General features: G+C 37.5%; 1 protein-coding gene across 1 annotated transcript; it reads right to left on the reverse strand.

Annotated features, from left to right (window-relative positions):
* Window positions 1-1,509: 1,509 nt before the first annotated feature.
* Window positions 1,510-13,382, reverse strand: LOC148113817 (vomeronasal type-2 receptor 26-like). The gene is made up of 3 exons (XM_087893410.1): window positions 13,328-13,382; window positions 4,669-4,913; window positions 1,510-2,514 (listed from the first exon to the last, which is right to left on the reverse strand). The coding sequence occupies exons 1-3, from the start codon at window positions 13,380-13,382 to the stop codon at window positions 1,510-1,512; spliced, it is 1,305 nt and encodes a 434-aa protein (XP_087749536.1).
* Between the last annotated feature and the right edge of the window lie 4,898 nt (window positions 13,383-18,280).

Consider the following 18,280-nt stretch of genomic DNA (forward strand, 5'->3'; position numbering starts at 1 on the left):
TCCCAAGAAAAGCGGTGAGTAAAGCATAAGAGCCATTTTTGAGAACAGGAAGTAAAGCCAAAGAACTTTTAAAAAAGTTGAAAATAAACTTTGCAATTTGGAAGCTGGACTGGGGACCTCAAATATAACATTGATTAAGTTAGAAGTTTTTGGATACCATAAAATTTGGACATACTGTACAGACGTTTGCTTTTTATAAAACTTGGATCAGAGTATATTTTATAAAAGAAGGAAGAATGAGAGAGACATAGAGGAACAGTGCCACCTATAGGCAGAAGTGAAAGCTGGGAGGTGTAAAGGAGAAAAGGGAAAAAAGTATAACCTTGAGAAGCTGAAGATAAAGACTGACTACTAGACAAATAATTTCCACACTATAAGTTGTTTATGCTGAATAGCTGAGATAGAGAGTGAAACACTGAGATTTTCTATTTTTAAACAGTGCAGTCTCGGAACTCAAGCAGAAACTAAACAGATAAGGTGAAGCAGAAGCTGAAAACAGTAAAACATTTCCCTTTTTTTATACGTTGCTCTGTGACCTCCCTATCTGTGGATATAATAACTGGTGGATGAATTTTGGGGTTTCGTGGGCCTATGCCGATTACAATTTACCAATTTATATTTTTTTTCATGAAAAGAAAGGATTAGGGTTTGAAGAATCTGAAGAACAATAACAAGTATGTCTGATAACCTTTGGATTATAACTTATACTTTTGCCTTTTCCTTGGATTACAACTAATAGCTTTATCCTTTACGTTTTGTGGATTACAAGTACCAACACACTTCAAAATGAGGAAAACAGCATCTGCACCATCTTCAGCACCATCATCAGCAACATCTAGTCCATCAGGCCAGAAGTCATTGTATGCCATGCTACAGCAAGAGAAAGCAAATGTGATGTAGGCAGAAAGTTATGATTCAAGCCCTACATGATGATATGAAGGAAAGAATAGGGAAAGTGGAGTATAAAATAGAGAATTTTCAACAAATAATGGCGAAAAGTGAACAACACATCCAGAAAGTAGAAGAGAAAGTTGAACAAAAAGAAAAAAGAGTGAAAGAAGTTGATCACAGACTTACTTTGGCAAATAAAAATAAAGAGAGAACAATAATATCACTTGACATGGACCGGGCTTATTATTACTTGCGGTTTCAGAATATTGAGGGAGAAAAGGGAGAAAATCTAGCAGAGATATTGGCAGAGCTGTTGGCGGAGGCTCTAGAGGTGACCAAAGAAAAAATTCTTGCTGAGATTGATGAAATATTTAGAATTCATACCAGATACACGACAGAAAACAAGCTCTTCCTGATTCTGATGGATGTCTTGATGATTGATGCTAATAATGATCATTTCTCATTGAGAGCTGCCTATGAAAGCTGGAGGTTGGAGAAACTCTTTTATGGAGAATTGATTCCTTTTCTAATGAAAAGGAGAAAGGGTGAACACTAATTTCCATATTTTGTGGAGTGCTCCAACATTTTGTCCTATTATTTCTAATTTATATGAAGCTCCTAGAAGATATTGTCTACCACTGTGGAGAGCAATATAATCAATATTCTGAGGTTACTAGGCTTTACATTGTGATAGCAATCTGGAATGTTATGGTTCAGCTGAGCAATATTGCTAGGGTGGGAGAGGAAATAGTATTCATAAGAAGTTACCTTCCATGGTTGTTGATTGAGAAGTTCCCTTCTTCCTCTTCTCTGGATTGCTCTTTTGTTCACTGCCCTGGAATGCATGGCATGCAAAGCTTCTGCCACTACATGAACAGCATTATAGAGGCTATAGCTGTGGCTGGTCATGCTCATTTCAAAAACAGAGCCAGGAAGGGTTTCTAACTTCTCCTCTCCAGTGCAGAGTCCTCCTGGCTTTGTTTCTAGATTGGAATGGGAGAAAGAGCACTGGAATGCCTCTTCCCAGAAGTTGTGGAAGAAGCCATCTTCTTTTTCTGATGGAAGCTTTCTCAATTGAAGGAATTGATGGAAGCTGGAAACGTCTTTGGTGTGAACTGCAAAGGATAGAGCCCCATGGATGAAGTCCATGTCCCAGCTCCGTAGCAGCGGAAGGGATGTGAAATCCGTTTGGGCAGTGAAAATCCATACTTTGGCTTTCATTGGTATGTCATGAAATTTGGAGAACTGAAGCATAATTCTTAAAACCATAATACTTTGAATTTCTCCCAGTACAAGAACTACATTGGCTGTTCTTTCCATAACAATGCTTATTGTCTTCAGTCCTTCCAATGCTATTGGGTTGATTTCTGAAGAAAAACTTATTTGTGGAAATGTTTCTACAAAATCAAAGCAGATAGCTTCCTGAGCAAAAATGGAAAGTATGCTTTCCACATAGCTTTCTCCAATGTCATCGTCTATATATATAACACCAATCCATATCCACTGGAAATGCAGCAATAACTGGAGAATCCCCTTATAGTGATGGTCAAGATTTGGGAATAGCTGATGAAGGAAAACTCCCTGGGATTTGTCATTCATCATTGCACCTGAACCATAAGCAAACTAAAAATATATTATTAATAATAATGAATAATATGACGTGTGTTTTTTATTTTAAAAAAATTAAGATATAAACCTCAAAAAAGAATTATTACAGTAACAAACCAAAACCAACAAGACTTCAGTAAGCATTAAAACTTTTTTTAATGCTTCCAGCATTAAAAAAAAAAGGACCCAAACACACATATATGCATACTATTTTCCCTAGTTGAATACTGATAAAAATATTGCAACACTATTAGTTTCCCTCTTCTTGTGAAACACACCCCAAAATGTTTAAACCTTTAACTCTATTTACAAATTATTAACCGGTAAACTATCTATTATATTTATAACAAAACAGTTAACAGGTAGAACAGCAACAAGAAAGACAAGATTAAAATTTCAGAAACTTATATTAAAAAGCTATTATTGTATTCAATTTGTAGAAATTTTACAGGGTTTCTTATCTATCCCACATCATCCCAATAGTTAACTCTAATTTGTCCTGGATTGAATATCCTAATTTCTTAATAACATTTTTTATCAATTATTGTTTGGTTAAATATATTGAATTCATTCTTCAAAAGCAATTTATTTTCGCAAATTCGTCCAGATGAAATTGTTTTCCAGTTGAATTTGATACATCTGTTCCCCAATCTTCTTCAATCTTCTTAAGGGAAACCAATGTATTACTCATCTATTCAGTTCGTTCTAAGTCTCTAAGGGCCTTATTTCCTTAAGTCTTCTCCACTGAATCTGCCAATTTCAAACCAAGTTCCTTTTTTTAAATCTAGTTTAATTGCAGTTACTTTCCTCTGGGCTGATTATATTCTTTTTTCTTGTAATTTAGCAATTGGAGATAAGAAAAATCTTCAAGGACAGAATACAAAGAATCTTGAACTGAGATTCTTCAGAGTAATAAAATGAATAGAGAAGCCAAAAGGATTTTTTGGTGGTATATTTTGATACAAAATTAAAAGCTCCAAACTTTTTGCAAATTAATAAAATGCAAAATTCCTATAGAGAAAGTCCAATATAGATATAAATCAAGTCATTGCCCAATAACATGCCATGACTTCCTTAAGGAAAAGCAAGATGTATTCAAAGCAGCAAAGTAGATCAAAGGAGAGGCAGAGAGAGGCAGAGAAAGACACACACACACACACAGAGAGAAACAGAGACAGAGACAGAGAGACAGAGAGAGAGAGACAGAGACAGAGACAAAGTGCAGCAGGGGATTAAAATAAATTAAAAAAATAGAAGCCAGTTAACTTTTAGAAGTACTGTAAAAAGCCAATAAAGAAGAATATTTGCAGCTCAGGGTTGAAATGAGAAGTCCTTGATGCTTTCTGAATTTGGTTAGTTTCTTGCAGATGTTTCATTACTCAAACTAGGTAGCATCATCAGTGCTAGAGAACATCTGAGAATATCACTGATTACATCCCCAGCCTACTCCAAAATAGAACATTGAACAATCACACTTCTATCTCAAGAATTAAATCATCTTATTTGGGACACAGGGTACTGTCATATAAATTATATAATGATGGAAAAGGTAAGGGAAAGAAAAGAAGTAACAATCAGTAGCAAGGTGGATAGACTGGGTTAATGCAGTTTTGGAAGACATGTAGGCCAAGTTGAGACATATCAACCTGGAAAAGGTCTGTTTGTGCTCTTAATGAGTCATCACCAACTTAATAGCACTTAATCAATGAATCAATCAATCAGTCAGAAAGGATTGCTTGAAGTGACAGAGCTTAACTTCATTCGTCAATAGGCAACTTTGGATATGCTTATAAAGAGTAGAAGAAATGCTGGTCACAGTTATTTAGAAGAGCATTAAGGTGGTCTCTGAGTGCCACAAATGACAGAAAGCAGGGACAGAAGTGCCATTTTTTTCATTGAGGATAATTGGAAGTTTTTGGTTTTAAAATATGTGTGTTAAGATTCTGAAATTTACCTCAGTATATGAAAATGTATCATGTGGCTGTTGATCAGTTCAAAGATAAAAAACCCCATTTGTTACTTTTGTAATTAGTCAGAATTACAAGAAAATGTAAATGTTTTTTTCTTCAGAAAACAGAAAAAAACTTCTAAGTAATGGCAAAAGCATGTGTAAAATGCACAAGAACCCCCACTCTTTTCAATTTTTATTTGAATCAAGGAAACTCTCACCTGTGGAATTTTGTGGGTGCATAAAATATTTGTCATAAAATGGCACACATTAGTGTTAGGACCACAGATAACAGCAGCTATACTGGTCTGGACATCACACTTATAGTTCGGGATAAACCTGCCCCGTGTAGAGAGCAGATCCAGTGAGGCCCGATAAGTCCATCTGGCACGAAAATTGCTGTTCAACACATGGAACCCCAAAGTGACATTAGGCAAAATCCTTGGATTTTCATTAACTCTTTCGACTGCAAATTGCAAAGCCAGAATGTGTTGGTAATTCTGAGTGAATACACTGTAATAAAAATTTAAAAAGACTTTCTATGCATCTTCTTTAAAATATAACACAGGAACCACATTTCAACTCTGGAGATGAATAAAATACATGATTTTTTTATTAGCTAGATTGTACTTCCTTGCCCACAAGGAAAAGAGAAAAGAAAACTTGTTATGAATTTCTAAATGTTTGAATCTCAGCCCTATCATTTTGTGTGGAAAAAAAAAATCTTGGCCATCGCACAATGGCCCAGTTAGTATCCAAATCAATTCTAAACATTTATAATTGCATGAATGTTGACTTTCAGATGTCTTGAATGGTTGTTGAGGAAGTGTATAATGTGATCCTTCATGTGTATCGGAAGAACAAAATTATTACTTTTTTCTGTAGCTACAAACCTAAAAACCTGGTGCTTTCTTGAAGAAAAAAAAGACTACTTTAAGAAATTTGGCAAGTTTTTTTTTTAAATGAAGTTAAGGTTCTACACAGAAAAAAAAGATCATCCTCATGTTAGTTAGTTAGTTATTGGAATCATGAAGTTTGCTATAGAAAGGATATTGAAGAAACATATGGGACGTGTTATCAGGTTCCTTCAATCACAAGGGCAAGTTTGCTCGGGAAAAGCTGTATTGTTAAACTTTCTTAGAAATGTTTGAAATGGGAAGATACTAAATCTCATCAAAGAGGGACTTCTACAATCTGTTGGACAGGTTATATTGGATGGGTAATTTTCTGGCATGAAGGCATCCTTTTATTATCCTGCGAATACCTAGACTTTGGTGGAAATACTTGAGATCCATATCATACACCTGTGGCAGAATTGTGGCTTTAGCTCTAGCTCCATGGCTAGCATAGGCTGACCCCAAAAGGTGTTTGGACACAGTGTTATGGTTTTCCAGAAGGACAAAAACTTGTCCTTCAGTACAAGGACTTTGAGTAAAGGACTTTGAGGAGAATCATGGAAAGATAATGCTTTCGGTAGGGATGAGTTTAGTATAATTTCTAATGCAAAATTCAATTTTGCAGACAACTGTCTATAGTTTCTTTGCTTGCAGACTGTTCTAAAAGACTTTTATAAGCATTTTTTAAATTTATTGACATTTATTTAATGCCAAAGAAGCACAATATATAAGGAAAATTATACCAATCCAAATTAAATGAAACAATGTCTGCATAATTAGACCAAGAAATAGTTATCTACGCTTGGTTTACACTAGGCATTTTTTTAATGTTCCTATTACCAATAGAGCTGGTTGTCTGGGTTGCTGCTCATGTTATTCTAGATATAAATTTAGTGATCAAATTGGATTTGGTGGGCCAAACAATAAATCCAGAATGATTTCCAAATTTCAAACTTGTTTTCTGATAGAAAATTCCCTTTACTGAATGCAAGCAAAGCTTGTGCAGAACCTTCAAAATTAAATCTTGAAAATTACAGATTCCAGAAGAGGGAAAACTATTTTGAAAATTATTTTGAAGCAGAAAGGAAGGATTAATTAAAAAGTTCTCTTAAGTAGCTAGAGCATATTTATATTCAAACCAACTAATATTCTGGGTACCTTGTAAAGGAAATTAAGCTATAAGTTATATAAGCAGACACAATTGTATTAATAGCTAAAGTATCAACTAAAATATTATCAAATGAGAAATGAGAACAATATTTTTCCTTGGAGAGAAGTCTTATTATTGATGACAAAATACTTTTATAAACATTCACTTTAATTCTTCCTAAAATATTCTGAACAAACTTTGTAATGTATTTCCATAATTTGTATCACTGAATAGAAAGCTCATTCTTGTCAGTGGAGTCTCTTCCCAAAAACGTATTAAGGTCTAAGGGCACATGTTCCATTGTTTCTCCAATAGTCTATGTGTATTGATATCTTCTTGAAAATCCCCATTCTGATATCATAAACATAATGAAAGGAAAAGCAAAGAGTTTCTTAGAAACACAGTGCAGCAAATAAATCTCCTAAGAGTTCAGAGGGATTAATATCAATGTTAGTTAGTCTGGCTCGCTAAGGATATAATGTAGTTTCAAACCAAAGGAAAAGCTTGTCTATCTTACTTGATGAAATCAAATACTACAGAAGAAGGATTTTCTTCAAAGTTTAATAGATTGGAAAATACTTAAATCTCACTCTAGTCAGTGGAATGTCTTCTCAACAATACATGAAGTCTAAGGACACATACTCCATTGTTGCTGGTCAATGCAACATTTTAAATGACATAACAGCTATATGAAATAGGAGATTATTAACATACATGATATCCAGTAATAGCCTATATGTATTGACGCCTTCATGAAAATCCCCATTTTGGTATCATTAACATAATGAGTGTGGAAAGGAAAAGTGAAGAGTTTCTTAGACAGACAGAATTGCAAATAATTATCTTAAGAATTCATATCAGTGTTAATTAGGCTGGTTCACTAAGGATATAATGTGGTTCTAAACCAACAGAAAATGTGGTCTACCTTACTTGGTAAAATCAAATACTTCAGAAGAAGGATCTTCTTTAAAATTTAATAGATTGGAAAATACATAAATCTGAGAAAGAATGCCACCAATGGTAAAGTCACCAGGATAGTAGTATTTGTGAAGAATAGAAAGAGGATGGCTCATGGGACATTTCACAGAAGACCTGTTCTGAACAATTCGACATGTCAATGTTACTACAACCAATGCCACAACCACCATCATCTTGCATTTACATCATCCACTTAGATTCCAAAACATGTAAATTTACTTGGATATTTAAACCAGACATATTGACTTCAGTTATCTTATTTTTGAAAAGTTCTCTGGACAATTGTGAAATAGACAGATGAAGGGATTCCTGTATCTAGGGATATATTAACCTTGTTATTTATCTGTGGCATTTTTTTAAGATTAGAAGTAATCATGGTTGATTTGATAATTACAGGGGAAATAATCATCTATGGAAATGGAATTCTTTGTAACATCACTGGTGAAAACATGGTCCGCTACACTTTTGCAGTGAAATAACTATCTAGATGATGGTACTAGGAAAATAAACACATGAACTGAATGCATCATGACCGGGGGGGGGGGGAAATCACAATGAGACTGTCAGTGTACATAAGTCCATAAAATTCAGGACCAAATAAAACATTGACTATTTATTTATTGGAATGATTTCTATACTTCCCAAATACAATTCACCCAAAACAATTTACAATTATGGTAATCTCAAAAATATCCCTGAGACCCAAATCAAATCTAAAATATTTAACTAGACTACAAAAAGCCCATTAGGAACATTTCAAAGTTCTAAAATGCGCAATACCACAATTAACATTCCCCAACTATAACTATTTTTATGAGAGTAAATTCTTTATTCATTTCAATATAAATAAATAAATAAATAAATAAATAAATAAATAAATAAATAAATAATTTTATTTCTATACTGCCCTTCTCCCGAAGGACTCAGGGTGGTGTACAGCCAATTTAAAAACACAAGACACAACAATGATTAAAAATTAAAATAATTAAATAAATTTGGCCGGATTAAAACCCAAAAAATTTCAAATACCCCAATTAAAATTATTATGTTGATAGCCCGGCCTGGCGGAACAACAGGGTCTTCAATGTGCAACGAAACACAGGAGGTCGGAGATCTTACGTATTTCCAGGGGCAGTTCATTCCACAGGGCTGGGGCTCCCACAGAGAAGGCCCTGCCCCTGGGTGTCACCAGCCGACATAACTTGGCTGATGGCACCCTGAGGAGACCCTCTCTGTGGGAGTGGACTGGTCGGTGGGAGGCTATTGGTGGCAGAAGACAGTCTCAAAGGTACCTGGGTCCTATGCCATGGAGCGCTTTAAAGGTGGTAACCAACACCTTGAATCACACCCGGAAGACCACTGGGAGCCAGTGCAACTCGTGCAGGAGGGGTGTCACGCGGGCACAACGAGGTGCGCCCATAACCACCCGCGCGGCCGCATTCTGGACCAGCTGGAGCCTCTGAGTGCTCTTCAAGGGGAGCCCCATGTAGAGAGCATTACAATAGTCCAGCCAGGAGGTGACAAGGGCATGAGTGACCGTGTGCAAGGCGTCCCGGTCCGGAAAGGGCTGCAACTGGCGGATCAGGCAAACCTGATAAAAGGCCCCCCTGCCACGGCCGTCATGTGCTCTTCTAAAGACAGCCGTGCGTCCAGGAGGACACCCAGATTGTGAGCCCTCTCTGTGGGGGGCAAAGATTCACCCCCACAGCGATGGCACCTGCTGACTATATCGGGACGCCGGCAGCCACAGCCACAGCCACTCGGTCTTGTTATAATATGAGTTATTCCATTGCATGTTGGGATGTGAGAATGAGAAACAAAGCTGCACAGTAGAGTAGCAAAAACAGTGGAACAGTGGAAAAAATACGAATTTTCCAACAATTTCCTTATTGTGGAATCCAACCAAGTAGTTATGAAATCTAGCAAAAGAGTGATACTTTTGATCAAGAGGATGATGCACAAAAGTCATTTGTCAAAGAGGCATGCTATCTTCTGCCACTGAGGTCAAGAAAAAAGTCCTTTGTGTTGCCTTAGGACCATGATGGTGAACCTATGGCATGCGTGCCACAGGTGGCATGCAGGGCCCTCTCTAAGGGCATGCAAGCCGTCGGCAAGCTCAGCTGCACCACAAATGTGCATGCGCCTCCCACTGGCCAACTGATTTTTGGGTCTCTGCCATGCATGCACGGGGGTTGGGCGCATGCGGGAGATGCTTGCATGTGCGTTGGGGTTGTGCATGCATGCATGAGGTTGGGGGAGTCTGGGGGTGGAGTACACCCCCGTGGCCTGTTTATGGGCCCAGTAGGCTGCAAGGAGGCCTACTAGGCCTAAAATGGGGCGCGGGGGGCCACATGCGCATGCATGTGGGGTGAGGCGTGCAGGGGTGCATTGCGTGCACATTGCATTCTGGGTGCCAGCACACACGTGTGCGAGCTGTCGCACGCGCACTTGCTTTCAGCACGCAATGACAAAAAGGTTAGCCATCACTGCCTTAGGATGAAGGCATTTTTGATGGTTGCAAACCATTTTTGGTGGTGGCCCGAGCTCTCTGCCAGCGAAAATGGATTCCCGAGTTCTGTTTTCAGCTGTGACAGCCTCCTATAACCCTCTGCCACTGAAAAACAGAGCTCGGGAGGGCTGCGTATGCCCCCCCCCAGCTCCATTTTCACTGCAAAAGCACCCCAGGCCAGTCCTTCACTGTTTCCAGGGAAGCCCCATGGGCCAGATCTAAGCACCCCACGGGCCGGATCCATCCCCTGGGTCTTGAGTTTGACACCCCTGTCTTAGGGGAGAGAGAAGACCAAATAAATCAAGTTTTCTGTGAATTCCTTAATATATATACAATTGTTTCTATGTATTATTATTTTTTTTTGCTTTAATTTATATGCCGCCCTTCTCCGGAGACTCAGGGCGGCTTACAATGCGTTAAGCAATAGCCTTCATACTTTTGTATATTTATACAAAGTCAGCTTATTGCCCCCACAAACTGGGTCCTCATTTTACCTACCTTTGAAAGGATGGAAGTCTGAGCCTGGTGAGATTTGAACTTACAGTAATTGCAAGCAGCAGATGTTAATAACAGTGCTTTAGGCCACTGTACTACAGGTAATAGAATATGTGTATTCTATCACACATACCAATAGGGCAAAGAGGCATGGATAGTGACCAAGGAAGATTTTTTTTTTTTTAATATGAGCTTAAATTCTTTGGAGCATTGCAGATTGAGTTCTGGATTCCCGCCCAACCTGGCATTTTGGGGGAACTGGGTGTATGTCTATACAGGTGGATCTGAAAATGGATAATAACTTTTGAGGAAAAGTGAGATCCTATCAGCTTTGAAAGAGGAAGGGTACACGTTCTCCTGAAGAAGGTCTTTCTTAGCCCAAATCTCTTCAACCATTTTGCCAAGTCTTTGACTTCCAAATATTTTTGAGAAGTTAATAGGATACAATTGCAGAACATTGACGGGTGGAGGTGGGGAAGAAACCAAGATGGCAATGATGCAACAACAACTGCTATAAAGAGAGCCTCCAAAAGTTTGCCGTCTTTTTTAAAAATAGTTTTATTATCATTTTTTTCCAAATCCATTGTTTTAAATACTGGAATATTTTATTTTACATTGACCCCTTCACTCACCTTCCCAGCGTGAAAATCATGTGCTGCTCTATTTGGAATATTCAGATAGCTATTAACAGAAATGTATTAATAAGTAAAGCAATGAAAAATAAAGTATTAAAGTATTAATTTTTTAATTTTGTAATTAAGAATTACAATTAAGATTTAAACACCTGTTCAGAAAACATTTTGCGGGACTATCACAGGCTGATAAATATGTTGGGTCACTCATCTCTCAAGGGAAGTATCTCTGCGATGTCTAGGAGTCAAGAATGATGTAATGCTACATACTCAATCAAAAGGGAAAAGGAATTAGTTTACCAAAGTGGATAAATTTACTCTACCATCACATTTGTCCCTTGTTTAGGGTGGAGATTCCTTGGTAGTCTTGCTAACTGCCTGTTTAGGTGGTGGAGAGGTCCTGAGGGAATCAAAATAATTGAGAGCAAAACACTGAATCAAGATTACTACTTGCTATGAATAAACATTCTAAGATAGGATATTTGAACTGTTTGATCATATTTATTATTAAGATCAGACATTGAATACCTGTTTATTCAAGCCAACGAATCTTACTCAACAAAATAGGAATACATGACAGGAAAGTAAGGTCTTCATTCAAGATGGTGCTGTGTATGTTATCAATACTAGTGGTTCTAATGTTTGAAGGAGTCTTTAGCAGCCTTCCTGTGAAATGCCCTATAAGCCTCCCGCTTTCTATTCTTCACAAGCATTACCATCCGGGTGACTTTATCATCGGCGGCATTCTCTCTCAAATCTACGTATTTTCTACTCCAACAACTTTTGAAAGAAGTCCCTCTTTCGATGTGTTTGACAATATCATGTAAGTCTCCTGGATCTCCTGGAAAGTCCCTAATTCTTTTTTAAAAAATAAATATTTTTTTATTAATAGAAGATTTTGCAAGGATTTAGGGAAAAAAAGAAGAAGAAAAAATAGAAAGATCTAATGAAGCAAGTTCCTATCTTCTTTGTAGGAGTTACAAATAACACAGTCACAAGTTCCACTCATCTCTCTCCTATCATTACATTATGGTATCATTACATTATTATTTTTTTATTATAAGCCCAATGTAAGGATGATATTAATTCTAATTGAACAGTACTGAGGCTTGGGAGACCTGGAGACCAAAACAGTTGCAGGATTTGGATTGGCTTGTCTAAAGAAAAGAAGGACTAGGGATGATACGATAGCACTATTCCAGGGGGTCAAGCTATTATCCAAAGCACCTGAAGTCAAGACAAGGAGCAATGGATGGAAACTAATCAAGGAAAGAAGCAACCTAGAACTAAGGAGAAATTTCCTGACAGTGAGAAAAATTAACCAGTGGCATGACTTGCTTCCAGAAGTTGTGGGTGCTCCAACTGGAGATTCTTAAGAAGAGATTCGACAACCATTTGTCTGACATGGTATAGGGTTTTCTGCCTGAGCAAGGGTTGGAGTAGAAGACCTCCAAAATCCCTTCCAATTCTGTTATTCTATTAATGGTTACAACTATACAAGAGGTGAATCTTCTAGATGGCTTAAATAAATAAATATTTCTAGATCCCTTCCCTCTTGCATTGTTATTAAATGTCTATATTTAGGGTTCCAAAATATGTTCCATGGTGAGATAGTTTTTTTGTTTAGATTGCAAGATCTAATTATTAATAAGGCAATCTTCTCACTGCAGAGTAATAACTCAGAACTACCAGCATATTCTAGCCTTGCAATTTGCTATAGAGACAATTAATAAAAGTCCAAGGATTTTACACAATGTTACACTGGGATTCCATGTGTTGAACAGCAATTTCCATCCCAACTGGACTTTCCGTGTCTCACTGGAACTTCTTTCTACACAAGGCAAGTTTATCCCCAACTACAAGTGTGATGTGCAGGCTAATATAGCAGTGGTTATTGGAGGACCTAATGCTGATGTGTGTCTCTTCATGGCAACCATCTTGTGCATCTATAAGATTCCACAGGTGAGTTGCCCTAATTCAGTACAGTTAAGCAAGCTATACTCTTCATCAAGACATTGTCTTGATGTCTTTAAGTAGAATGGACCTAAAAGGTCCTATTCCTATTCAGGAAAAGCTCTCTCTTTACTGCTGATATTGACTTAAGAGTCAAAATAATTATTCAATGAGGCATGCTTCTCATACAATAGATGTATGACAAAGCGCTAAGTAATCCATATTTCATATACCACAGAACTCCCATTTCCTATTCATGTAACTTACCTTGAAGAACAAATTGAGTATGTGATGCCATGGAGATGTCAGCTTTGGAAGCCATATTAGGTCAGAAGCTTCCAAGCTGCCACCTTCTCATGTCTGGGAAAGTAGGAGGGAGGATTTATTTGAAGATTTGTATTAGACAAAATAGCATTCTTCCAATCAGTCAAGGTCAGGACGAGCCTGCATCTGGAGAAGGAGTGGTTGGAGTACTGTCTAAAGATAGAACAGATGGTGATTGGAGCGATGAGTGAGGGGATGGTTTTGGGGGTTTTGATTTACTGAGGGAAAACCTGTAACTCTCAGATTTGGGTTTTCCCAAGATGTGCCAGTATACCTACTCTAATAAATGGAACTTTGAGAAAATGCTTGCCTCAGAGTTTTTAATTGGAGCAGAGGTTTTTCTGGAACGCTGACAGGAGACTTTACACTCCAAACCTTTAAACAATTGTAAAAAAATAAGGAAACCTATACAATTTTATTTTATTATTTTATTCATTTATTTATTTATTAAATCTACATACTGTCCATATTGTTGTTTGGGGTGACTCTGGGTATCTTATAATGTAATAATAAATAGATATGTAAAAACCAATATAAATATAAGAACCAATTAAAATTACAAAAGCTTAACAATTACAAAAGTGGTGTTACATGTACCCTAGAGGCTTCTAGAATTGTTTGCACTGCTTCATTCTGGATCAATTGTAGTTTCCAAATACACTTCAAGGGTAGCCCTAGGTACAGTATGTTTCAGTAATCAAAATTCCAAGGCAGTACAGAGTAGAAATTTCTGGCAATATTCCCTGTGCCTTCCAGAAATCAGAATGCCAGCGTTCCAGAAAAAAACCCAACTCCAAGTAAAACTCTGAAGCAAGCATTTTTCAAAGTTCTATTTACTAGAATAGGTAAACTGGCACATCTGGGAAAACCTGGATCTGAGAGGTCCAAGTTTCCCCTCAGTAAATCAAAACCCTCAAAACCATCCCCTCACTCCTCAGTCGATCACATGCTCCAATCACCATCCATCCCATCTCGAGACAGCACTCCGACCACTCCTTCTCCAGATGCAGGATCAGCCTAACCTTGACTGACAGGAAGAATGCTATTATGTCTAAAGACAATCCCTCTACTAAATCCCCCATTCTATTTTCCCACACATGAGAAGGTGGCAGCATGGAAGCTTCCGGCCTAATATGGCTTCCAAAGTTGACACAGAGGAGCATGCAGGTTCTGTCCAAAGATAGGTGTTTGATACTGCTCTATGTAGTGAATCTGGATTCTGTTGGTTTATTTCACTGTAGCTTCAGTGGTATGTTAATTTACAAAGGACCTAAACCGGACAGTACAATCTTCAAAATATATACATGATTATATAGAGATCACTAAAAAAGTTAATTCAAAATTTTCAATTAGCATACAATTCTCTCCCATGAATGGTGGAGAATTCCAAAGCTTCTTTAACTAGGTTAAAAACTATGTTTAACTATGTTAGTGTTACACTTAATGATGAATAAGAGATTACATGGTGTTTTTATTACTGATAATCTACTGAGAAAAGTTTCTTTAATTTGTTTTGGAGAAGGTAAGTCTATGTCTATTACATTCACAAACCCCCCTTTTTTTCTGAATTGGGGGTTTGCTGAACTAGAATTATTATGGAATTTGAATGTTGTCTAGACAGAAAAATAATGTTTATATTGAAAAACAGTTAATGCTTCGGTCCAAGCAATTTCAAAATGGTGAAAGTATTCCAATTTATTGGAATAAGAAAAATAACTCAGATATTTTTCCTTTTAAATTGTTTGCTATACTTTGTAGTTGGCATATGGGTCCGCGCCAGTGATGAATGACATATCCCAAAGAGTTTTCCTTCGCCAGATATTTCCAGATGTCTACCAGCAATATAAGGGGATTATACAGCTACTGCTTTATTTCCAGTGGAAATGGATTGGGGTGATGTTCATTGAGGGTGAGAATGGGGAGAGATTCATAGAAAATGAGCTGCCCAAGTTTATCCAGGAAGGTATCTGCTTTGACTTCATAGAAAAATTTCCACAACTCAAGTTTTCAACCGAAATCACCAAAATGGTTTCAGATGGAGAGAAAACTTCTAGAATCATTATGGGCGCAACTTCTAATGTGGTAGTTGTGCATGGGGAAATACAAACAATGGCGGTTATAAGAGTAATGCTTCATATGTCTGAATTTGAGGAGATCCCAATGAAAACCAAAGTATGGATTTTTGTAGCCCAGATGGATTTCACATCGTTGTCTTTTCAACGAAGCTGGCCCATTGACTTCATGCATGGTGCACTCTCTTTCGCAGTCCACAGTGAGGAAGTGCTGGGATTCCACGAGTTCCTTCGGCACATGAAATTCGCATCTCAAAAAGAAGATATTTTTTTCAGAGATTTCTGGAAAGAGGCATTTCAGTGTTCTTTCTCCAGAATTCCCAAAGAAACAATGAATGAAGACATCTGCACTGGAAAAGAGAACCTGAGTCAACTTCCTGGGTCAATTTTTGAAATGAGCATGACCAGTCACAGCTATAGCATCTATAATGCTGTCCATGTAGTGGCAGAAGCTTTGCATGCTATGTTCTCATCTACAGCAAAGAAAGGAGCCAGACGAGATAAGCAGAGACAGCTTCTCAATCAACAAACCTGGCAGGTAGTTTCCTTCGATCAATAATATAGGAGGATCCTCTTGTACACAGTGTTGGTTTCTTGAGACAATGGTGGGATATGAATTAGATTTTAATACCTTTCATTTTATTTGTGAAATATTTATTGCTATGTAACTGATGGAAAAGACTGTAATCAACTTTGATGTGAATCTAATTGGGCTTCAGAGATGGTGTTCAGCCGGTTCGTACTGGTTCAGGCGAACTGGTAGCGGCGACTGTGGGTGGGCCCCTGCCCCCTGCCTACCCGCCCCAGTGTAATGCCGTCCTATTTGGCCACGTTTTTGAGGTGGAGCGCATTCATAGAAGACACACACATGAGCAAAGCACATGCACAGAAGGCCGGGCACATGTGGAGAAGGCATGCAAGCATGTGAAGTGAGTGTGCACATGTGCAGCGAACCAGTGGTAAGAATATTGAAAACCCACCACTGTTAGGCTTCTATGTCACAATTAATTTATTGTAAAGAAATTTCTTTTACAAAGTAATAGAAAAATACTTTAAGGATTCGATAGGTATCTCTCTAGCCAGATTAGTAAATTTCATTCACTAAAATCAAGAAACATAGAATAGAAATATTCTGATATGTTCCATTATTACCAGCACTGCAAAGAATTTTGAGATTTCTTAATGTCAAGAGCAATATAATCTCCAAAAAGAAAACTGGAAAGTCTGCTATTCCAAATATCGGGGACAAATCCATTCACCAGACTATTTTTTTTTTTGACAAACAGAATTCAATTTGACTGTTACTGTGTTCAAATAATATGATGCTGAGAATAATTTGGTGCTCTTTCTCTCTCCCTCTAGCTTCACCACTACTTGAGAAGTGTTTCATTTAACAACAGTGTTGGCGAAATGCTTTCCTTTAATTTCAGGGGGGAACTAATAGCAGGATTTGATATTATTAATTGGATCACATTTCCAAATCAGTCCTTTCTTAGAGTCAAAGTTGGAAGAGTAGCACCACCGAATGCCCCTGACAAAGTATTCACTATTTCTGAAGATGCAATCCAATGGCCCAAGGCTTTCAACCAGGTAAACTCATACTAAGATATGTCAATTGTTTTCCCGTGTTTCCCATTTTTTTCCATTCGACCATTTTAAAATTATTTTTACATGTTCTTTACATGTTCTTGATTTCATTTTTGAATTACACAATCTGCCTGCAGCCTACTTAAATTTGCCCATTTCTCTGCTGAAATACTGATTTGAATGTGGGAAGGGAATCACAGCTCTGTGCAATTGGCTGAATCAAATGAATCTCTTTTTGGAGAACATTTAGTTTCGTTAAGGCTTTTTCTGGCAAATGTTATGTGTTCCAGAGGTGGTATTCAGCCGGTTCGGACTGATTCAAGAGAACCGGTAGTGGCAATCTGTGGATGGATCCACCTTGCCCACCCACTCTGGCGGAATCCTATATCCAGGAGTGAAATCTAGCAGGTTCTAACAGGTTCTGGAGAACCGGTAGCGGAAATTTTGAGCAGTTCGGAGAACCGGGAAATACTACCTCTGGCTGGCCCCAGAGTGGGGTGGGAATGGAGATTTTGCAGTATTCTTCCCCTGCCATGCCCAACAAGCCACGCCCAACAAGCCACGCCCACCGAAGTAGTAGTAAAAAAATTTGGATTTCACCACTGCCTATATCGCTGTGAGAAAGATTTGAAAAGGATACATAAGCATTTGGAAGAATTTGAGGAAATGACAGGTTTGAAAATAAATTGGTCAAAATCGGAATTATTAATGAATAATAATGGTAAGGAGTGGGAGAATATGCAAGAACAACTTGGGATAAGGATTAAAAAAACATTGAAATATTTGGGCATAACACTTTCACTCAAAGTTAAAGAAATGAAAAAATTAAATTATGATGTGGTGATGAATGAAATTGAGAAAAAGATAGATAAATATAAAATGATAAAGTTGTCTTGGTTTGGTAGAATTGCAATGTGTAAGATGATGTTGTTGCCAAAGTTTAATTTTTTATTTGAGATGTTACCGTTAAACTTGACAGAGAAAGATATTGAAGGATATCAGAAGAAATTGGATAAATTTTGTAATGGTGGGAAAAGACCTAGATTAGTGAAGAAAATGTGGTATCAAAATCAAAAGGAAGGTGGATTAGGAATCCCTAAATTATTCAATTATTATTGGGTTTATGCTATTCGGACTGTGGTAAAAATATTTAAAGGTGAAGATAGTCATTGGAGAGATTTAGAATTAAAGGACATCAAGAGATTTGGCTCAACATGGTTTTTAGATAAAGCAAAAT

The sequence above is a fragment of the Pantherophis guttatus genome, chromosome 4 (genome assembly GCF_059756535.1).
Source record: "Pantherophis guttatus breed Tessera chromosome 4, ASM5975653v1, whole genome shotgun sequence".
NCBI lineage: Eukaryota > Metazoa > Chordata > Lepidosauria > Squamata > Colubridae > Pantherophis > Pantherophis guttatus.

Excerpts from the sequence above, each read along its gene's own strand:
- LOC148113817 (XM_087893410.1), bottom strand. The coding sequence starts at position 13,382 with ATGGCTTCCAAAGCTGACATCTCCATGGCATCACATACTCAATTTGTT. Across the intron at positions 4,914-13,327 it reads TACTCAATTTGTTCTTCAAG|TCGAAAGAGTTAATGAAAAT; the intron begins GTAAGTTACATG and ends TGCAATTTGCAG. Across the intron at positions 2,515-4,668 it reads GCACCCACAAAATTCCACAG|TTTGCTTATGGTTCAGGTGC; the intron begins GTGAGAGTTTCC and ends ATATATTTTTAG.